A 7,893-nucleotide genomic window follows, 5' to 3' on the forward strand; every position below is an offset into this window, starting at 1 on the left:
ATCGAGAGTGGAAACCAGGCCATGTAATTGATCGTTTCTACACGGAGTTATGAGCTTGCACCGTAATATTGCGTGATTCGAAACATTTTGAACAGTTGAGTACGCGTGTGACAAAGTGTATACTATACATGATGAACTATATCTATATTTTCGTGTAACAATTTCGAGAAATATCAGATATAAATACATACGTATACCTATGCGACAGTGTATCGCGATTTGTTTTATTATAATAACAGTATATTTCGGCCATCGTCATTGAATCACGTCGGTCGACGTCTTCTCTAAATATCTTCACTGTTTTTTCTAATCTTCCTTGCGTTTGAAATATCTAGTTTTATACGCGCATTTATTAATGCTTAAATTAATCTTTCCCCTTTTTAGAAACTTCTAGCCCTTTTCTTGCGTACAGTATGATTAACAATTAGAATTATAAGAAGGGTAGTATATATATTTCTTGCCGTTTAGGTAAATGAAACAGAAAATGGATAATAAATAGTGTGTTCATGTTTTCTATCTGTACGTTTGTCGGCAGCGATAAAAAAAGTCAACTTAACTCAAGATTTCATGAATATTCTGTTCATTAAGTTTCATAGGTTGTAAATAGAAACGGAGTTTGATACTCTGTAGTGATTTATTTATTACGTAGTATCTTAATTATTAACTATATCATAAATGTAATAAAACAATTAAAAAGACAATACGGATAAGATGCGTAGATCTTCATTTATACCACAATAAAGAGGTCTGTCCTTATGTTTTATGTCTCAAAACTTTGTTGCATTATTATATAATGCTAAATATCGTTGCTTCGGATGAGCGCCGAAGATTACTTTACGTAGACCTTTTAACCCTTTGCGGACGAGTGTCAGCAAATAGCCGCCCGAATTTGTTCACAATTCCGGACAGTTATTTTGAAGTGGACGTCTATTTTTCTGAGCGATAATCTTAAGCATATTTATGCATGGGTATAGTAAGCTAAACAGTATTATGTTTTTGATGAAAGAAAATTATAGATCTTTAGAAATCTTATCTTCCCTTTAACGCAAATTCGCGATGCAGGATGATGGTCGAGTCAGAACGAATTTCAATCTTTCAATGGCATTACCAGATGAATCAGAAAGCTTTTTATATATCATTTATAATACCTTATACACGATGCCTAAAAGTTGCAGAAAGAACATGTTCATTATTTTGAACCTGACAAGATAGAAGACGAAGACAGTGCTACAGACAGAGGAAATGAACACCGTTCAACAATGAATCGGCTTAGACGTTTCAATATTTCTAGTAATAGTGATACTGATGATGAACTAAATATTGATAAAAATAACACAATCCTCAACAATGATTAACGCAAACGTTCAATGTGTATATTTTCTCAACTGTGTGCGCAAACGCCTCTCGTCCACAGCGACGCTCACTCTTTGAGCGACAATCCGCAAAGAGTTAAAATCACACGATTTGTTATTTCTTTCGTCTTTTTCCAAGGAAAAGGTATCACGCCATGTATACCGGTTTTATAAAAAAATTGATGTAACAGTTAGGATACAAGAGAATTTCGTTAATGTTTTGAGACTTTAAACCTCTGTCATCTATTAACGCCGGCTCACCTGTGACCATCCATCGTCTTCAGGCGGTCGTCTTCTCTCATCGTGTTTTGGTGGAAGTCTATCATCTTTAGTATCATCTCGCCTATTAATTTAAAAATATTTAATAACATACCAATTTCAAAATTAAAGCTTATAAAATTAATTTTTGAATTAATGAAAATATAGTCACTTTTCATCACGTCTCGGAAAGTCTCGAGGCGAATTTTGTATTGTATCGCTTTTGTCGCGCCAATTTTGACTACGCGTTCCACCACCGCCACCACCACCACCGCTGCCACCGCCACCGCCACCGCCACCACCGCTGCCACTGCCACCACCTCCACCACCTCCACGACGATCAGGCATTCTGCCACGATTACGAGGTCCATCAGATAACGGATCACGTGGAATGTCACGCATCTGTAAAATATTGTTAAGTAAGTTGAAAGTATGTTTTATTTATAATTCGATAAAGCTTTTATACAATTATTTTATACTTACTGGACGTCCATCCATTCCACGATCTTTATCTATTCGATCCCTTGTATCATCCTTATCGTAATCGTCTCTTCTCCATCTCTCGATTGTATCTTTCTTCGGTTTATCGTCATCCCTTCGCCACTTATTATCTTGTCCCTCTCTCGCGTCCCGTCTTTTCCAGCGAGTGGATTCTTCCTTCATACCGTCATCTTTTGCATCAACAGGACGACGCCATGACATTTCGACTTTAATCAAATAAAATGTAATTAATATCATATAATCATGTAATCCTTAAAACATTTTTGAACAATAAAGTGTAGAAATGCACCTGGCCTTTCTGGTACACGATGACGTTCTCCACCTCCTCTCCATCTGGTTATTTCCTTGTCCCTTTGTCTCTCCTCTTCTAACTTTCGTTCTATTTCAGCTTCTCTAGCTCTAGTAATCTCTGCCTGTTTTTCAATTTTAGCTAGACGTTCAGCTTCCCTTGCTTGTTCCTCTGCGCGTCTCAATTTCTCTTCCTCCTCTCTCTTAGCTCTTTCCTCCTCCAAACGTCGTTTTTCTTCTTCCTGCTTAATACGCAATTCCTCTAGACGTCTTCTCTCAATAGCTTCAGCTCGTTCCTTCTCCCATTTCGCTTTTCTTTCAGCCTTACGCTCCATCTTACGTTTCAGCAATCTGCTAACTCTTTCCTCGTTCAATACTTTCTCAAATTCTTTCAACTTCTCTAAATAAATACTCTTACGCTCGGCCAAAATTTTCGCTAAGAAAATATCGTGATCCTCCTTCATCCTCGCCATACGTTCACGAGTAGCAACAGCTTGCTGTCTCTCCTCAATGGCCGCAGCAATTCGTTCAGCTTCCTGTTGTTCCCAGCGTTGTTTAGCTAATTCCATTTTTTCTTCAACCGCTTTCTCTAGTAGTGGTATTTCTTCTAAACGTTTAGCACGTTCCAGGTAATCTATTTTCTTTTCCTGTGACTTCAATTTCTGTTGCATCTCCCTACGTTCTTTCTGCAATTCTTCTGCTTCTCGAGCTGCAATTTGTTCTGCATCTAGTTTCTTGATTTCATCCTCATCCAATTTCTTCAGTACCTTCTGACCATGACTAGTTTGTGATATCTGTTGCATCTTCTCCTTCAAATGTCTATCCTTGATCTGTTGGATCTCACTCTGTTGTCGCTTCCTCTCACGCTCTTCTCTCTCTTGTTCGAGTCTCTTCTGCTCTGCTAACATTTGCTGCCTCTGGAGTTCTTCTTGTCTTCGCATTTCCTCTTCCTCGCGGACTGTATTAATATGTTCAATATATTCTTTTCTTTCTTCTATAATCTTATGTCTTCCTAAGATTCTCTGGTGTTCTTTCATTTTGGTTTCATGATAATGGCTTACCATGGCGGAACGCAATTTCTCTCGCTCTATCTTCTTCTTATTCGGATTAATAATATTGATCGCTCGATGCAGCACGGTGGCCATATTTACAAGTTGACAACGAATCTGTTCAGAAGGCATTGCTTGTAACACAGGACCATCGGGATGATCTTCTCTCTGAGCTTCTGACAAATCAACTCCAAAGTGCACACACTTCTTTCCGTGACTAATCCTTATCTGCATATCATTGTATCTTACACAATCCACCAGCAGACGTTCTAGGTGAAAGTCTGTTGTAAATTTGGCGAGTTCCAAAAGTCTAGCGAATTGTATCGTTTGATAAACCTGAGATATTTGATGAACCAGACGTACAAGTGTTACATCTTGTAAAGCTGGAACATACTGAATCAATGGACTATTTTCGTCTGCTTGTAGCGTTTGAATGACAGAATCTACTCGGCTACATAGCTCCAGAGGATGAAACTCGACCTCGAGCCATGAATACAATTCTTGCAATTGTGGTGATGCTAAATTAACGATGTTCAAACGAACGATGTCCTTAAGTAAAGAAACTCTCGTTGGTGGCTGAGTGAGTCCTAGAAGTGTAGCAAGTTTCTGAGCTTTCTCTAATGGGCTCTTGTCTGTCTCTATAAAACGATCAAATTCAGGGTGCGCTGATGGCAGTGGGATAGATAGGGTGGCCAATAACACACGATTAGCCATTCTCTGCTGTTCCTCCAAAGACATATTCTTCTTCATTTCGCGGGAGAGTTGCAGCAATTTAAACAATGCGGCAGCATGGAATAGATAGTTACCTGCCTTCCAGAAAACCATGGCTAATTTCTGGTAATAGTTGGCCATGGTTTTTGGTACTGGAAGTTTCTTAGATAAATTCATCATACCATGTACATCTTCAGAGGATTTGAATGCTTCTTGCCACAACTCCATTTGTATTGCAGAATCAAGTTGATTCAGTCGTGTTTCCAAATTCAGCTGTTGCGTTTCCGCCCTGTTCATGGAAACGTTTGAAACTAGCGCCGGTAGTTTACAAATCTCCTCCAAGTGTTTTCGTAGTTTTTCACACAATTTACGAAATTCAGTCTTACGATTATATTCAAGACAAAACTGGAAGGCCATACGTGCAATATCATGATATAACGTTTCAACATGAGCATTGGTTCTTAATAATTCTAAGCATTGGCAATAAGATTCCCATAGAAATTTCACCCATGGTGTCAGAATAGTGCGATCGCTTCGGTCTTGTGCATCTTCGCCACTGACCGCTGACAACAGTATGCTTTCAGGCGTGGCTAAGTTATCAAGATCATCTATATCTATAACAGCCTGTTGACTCTGTTTCCGTGCTTGATTCGTTTTTTCTTCTGCCATGCGTAAATATCCACGTATGACATTTTCTAAACTTCCAACATTTACCGATTGGAACATATTTCGATACTGAAATAGGCCCTCCTTTGCTATGTGCGATTTTTTCAGCTCCACACATAAGTCCAGGTATTTGAACATTATCGGTTCCAATACCGATTCTGACCAATTGTATGTCCATTTTTTATTGCGGAAGACTTCTTGCAAAGTATCTAATGCTCGGGCTGGTTTGCCTACTTCAATGAATTCTGTCAAAAAAGAAAGGAAACATATGTTTTTAAATTTTTTCAAAAATAATTAATCATACTGCTTTATAATAATTCACTGTGACATTTTCATTATAAGCATATTAAAGAATATTTGTCTAAGAATAATTTATAACTAGTGTTTATGTAACAGAACAAATAAAGTGATACAATAATGTCAAAGTTAGGTCAGTGTCACTATCATGAAAAGACATTTAAAGAACATTTACCACATAAAGCTTTTCATGTTCACATAAAAAAACATATACTAGACAACTTTATTTAACATAAACTAATAATCTTTGCATTTCAACAAACATATATAAAAGAATAGAATATTATATTTCATTCGGAATCATAGTATACTTTCTATTCAGGACTCTAACCTTTCGCAACTATTCCGTTCTAAGTGCATATGTTTGGGCAAAATTAATATTTTAAAAAAGTCAAATGAGACGTGACTTTAGCCATATTGAATGTTATATGACAAGTAGTAAACGCCACTGATGGCGATTAACCAATATTGTAAAAATATGGTTAAGTAAAATGATATGGATCGCAAAATCTTTGGATGAACGGAACGGAAGAATTTTTGCAGCTCTAGATTAAATAGGTATCGGCCATAGTCATTCTTGTTACGACATAGTTATACGAACCATTTGCTCTTTTCAGAGCATTCTCAGGTCTTTGTCCATATCGCGCCATTTTTTCACGGAATATAGTCGATTTCAAACCATATACGCTATCATAGGATTCGAAAAATTTCTGTGGGAAACTTAGGATATATTTTCTTTTAATTACGCGACGTTTATCACGGCGTACCTCGACCGCGTGTGCCGGATGAAAGGCGGAAACTACGGAAAAATGGCTTCCTGTAATATGCGAGTCAAGACAATTCAACTAAATTTTCCAACACTTTAAAACCAAACAATATCTATAATTAAATTATTACAAAAAGCATCCCAGTTAGTTTATCGTTTTTTCTCATGAAAATTATGAACTTTTTGTTGCTGGTTTTTCATTAATTCCGATTATTAGTAAATAGTAAGTAGATTTGGCACTAGATGTCGTGAAGATCTATTTTGAATGTTGTCCCTGAATTGAATGACCATTCTATTAGAATTAGAATATTTTAAATAATTTTTTGAATCGTAATCAAGATAAATTAAGTGGTGGAAATTATTTACTGGATTATATTACAGTTACGTATTTACAAAAATATATAAAATTACAATAAAAACAAATTTTCAGCTACAGCCAAGTTAATTAGAAAATTTTCTACTGCTGACGGTAGATTCTTTTCTTTCAGCGTTTGCGCTGATACCATTTTTCTTCCGTCAGGTCCTTGAACTACCGCCAATGATTTCAACTGATTTAACAGGTCTTGAGTTTTGTCATTTATCTCGGATATTATTTGGCTTTCTACGTAGGATTGATTTTCACTTAGTTGGATCATGAATAGAGCTATTTCTTTATGCGTTTTTGTCATTGTTAGGCTTTCTAGAAAAATTGATAGGATTAATGTTTATTAGATTAACGATATTTTAAATATCTTTATTTACCTTTTGCATGTGATGCAACTGTAATTTCTCTAGCTGGAATATTTACAAGTAGATCAAATAAATCTGTTCTTGATGAAATGGAACTGTTTCTACAGCCAGCAATGTAGTGTGAAAGACCCTGGAAAATATTTCATTATTAGGGTTATGAGATAATTTTAAATAATGAAATACAGCTTGTTCAACATACTTTTAGTTCTGCCAGTTCATCATCGATTAGATCAACCCAAGGAAACAAATTATCAGTGACTTTACGATGCTTCATTAATGCAGGAAATATTCCAATCCATTTTAAAAGTTGTTCCAAGCTATGATGATAGACTACAATCCGTTTTTTTAAAAGAAGAGCAGTGTATATCAAGATTGTTTCCAATTCAAATGTTTTAATCATTTCTCTGACATTTGTGTTGTTTGTAAAGCAATGGCTATTAAAGTTATCAGAAACAAATGTTCCATTTTCTTGAGTAGAACATGATCCTTTTGTAAATACAGAGAGATATAACTGTAGTATTTCTGTTGGCTTGCCAGTCTTGCAATACATTTTGCTAAGGACTCTTGAAAGAACCTCATATTTCCTTGGATTAAAGTCTTTGGCAAATAAAACCAATGCAAATTGCTTTACCTGTTTCAAAGATAACTTTGAAGTATTTTTATTATATTCGTATATAATTATTGTAATGTTACCGTTTAAAAAAAGCATGTAACTTACTTTTGGTAATTTATCCGAATCAAATACTTCACTACAGTGTATGTAGAACCAATCGTATTTGTGTCTTGAGAATACAAATACTTGAGGGGAGTTGTGTTCTACTTCTAAGTTACATTTCCTTGCAACAACTGTTTTTTGAGATTCTGAAACGATTGGATAAGACCAGGTCCATAATATATCACTGTTGGAATCTTTCTCAATTATGCTACATGAGAGTAAATCCGTAAGAGGTGCCATTTCGAAATTATGTTGTTGACAGATGAATCCATCAAACTATGTTAAAACGAATAGATGCTAATTCGAACCAACAATTTTTATTGAAAAATGTTAATGTCATATTATTATTTATACTTAGATACAAGTGTTCATGCTATGTACTTATATAAAAATTGGTCTTGTTAAGTTTGACGTTTCGTAAGGTTATGTTTTACAAAAGGGGTGTGTTAATAAGACACAAGTATAGACTGTCAAGTGCTGCCTTTTGCGGTAGAATATGAAAATACAAATATTTAAAAAAATTTAAATTGGCCAGTTTGCAATTTTCTAACTCAGTGAAAG

At 35.7% G+C, this 7,893-nt stretch overlaps 2 protein-coding genes across 3 annotated transcripts; both read right to left on the reverse strand.

Annotated features, from left to right (window-relative positions):
• Window positions 1-620: 620 nt before the first annotated feature.
• Window positions 621-5,932, reverse strand: LOC100642726 (eukaryotic translation initiation factor 3 subunit A). The gene is made up of 5 exons (XM_003396344.4): window positions 5,724-5,932; window positions 2,401-5,070; window positions 2,094-2,317; window positions 1,783-2,012; window positions 621-1,695 (listed from the first exon to the last, which is right to left on the reverse strand). The coding sequence occupies exons 1-5, from the start codon at window positions 5,770-5,772 to the stop codon at window positions 1,599-1,601; spliced, it is 3,270 nt and encodes a 1,089-aa protein (XP_003396392.1). The 5' UTR covers window positions 5,773-5,932; the 3' UTR covers window positions 621-1,598.
• A 300-nt stretch (window positions 5,933-6,232) lies between these two features.
• On the reverse strand, window positions 6,233-7,889 carry LOC100642962 (DENN domain-containing protein 10). Of its 2 annotated transcripts, none has more exons than XM_003396346.3 (4): window positions 7,336-7,889; window positions 6,817-7,248; window positions 6,630-6,747; window positions 6,233-6,567 (listed from the first exon to the last, which is right to left on the reverse strand). In XM_003396346.3, exons 1-4 carry the CDS (start codon window positions 7,570-7,572, stop codon window positions 6,296-6,298), a joined length of 1,059 nt encoding a protein of 352 aa, XP_003396394.1. In that variant the 5' UTR covers window positions 7,573-7,889; the 3' UTR covers window positions 6,233-6,295. The 2 variants fall into 2 exon arrangements, with proteins under 2 accessions (XP_003396394.1, XP_012165423.1); XM_012310033.2 differs by having other exon boundaries at window positions 6,817-7,263.
• Window positions 7,890-7,893: the final 4 nt, after the last annotated feature.

This window comes from Bombus terrestris, chromosome 7 (assembly GCF_910591885.1).
Source record: "Bombus terrestris chromosome 7, iyBomTerr1.2, whole genome shotgun sequence".
Lineage (NCBI taxonomy): Eukaryota > Metazoa > Arthropoda > Insecta > Hymenoptera > Apidae > Bombus > Bombus terrestris.

Bases quoted from the DNA above. Each gene is read 5' to 3' on its own strand.
- LOC100642962 (XM_012310033.2), bottom strand. From the start codon at position 7,572: ATGGCACCTCTTACGGATTTACTCTCATGTAGCATAATTGAGAAAGAT. The intron at 6,748-6,816 runs GTATGTTGAACA...AATATTTTCCAG, and splicing joins ATGAACTGGCAGAACTAAAA to GGTCTTTCACACTACATTGC. The intron at 6,568-6,629 runs GTAAATAAAGAT...CAATTTTTCTAG, and splicing joins AGTTGCATCACATGCAAAAG to AAAGCCTAACAATGACAAAA.
- LOC100642726 (XM_003396344.4), bottom strand. From the start codon at position 5,772: ATGGCGCGATATGGACAAAGACCTGAGAATGCTCTGAAAAGAGCAAAT. The intron at 2,318-2,400 runs GTGCATTTCTAC...ATTTGATTAAAG, and splicing joins TCGTGTACCAGAAAGGCCAG to TCGAAATGTCATGGCGTCGT. The intron at 1,696-1,782 runs GTGACTATATTT...TTAAATTAATAG, and splicing joins TTTCCGAGACGTGATGAAAA to GCGAGATGATACTAAAGATG.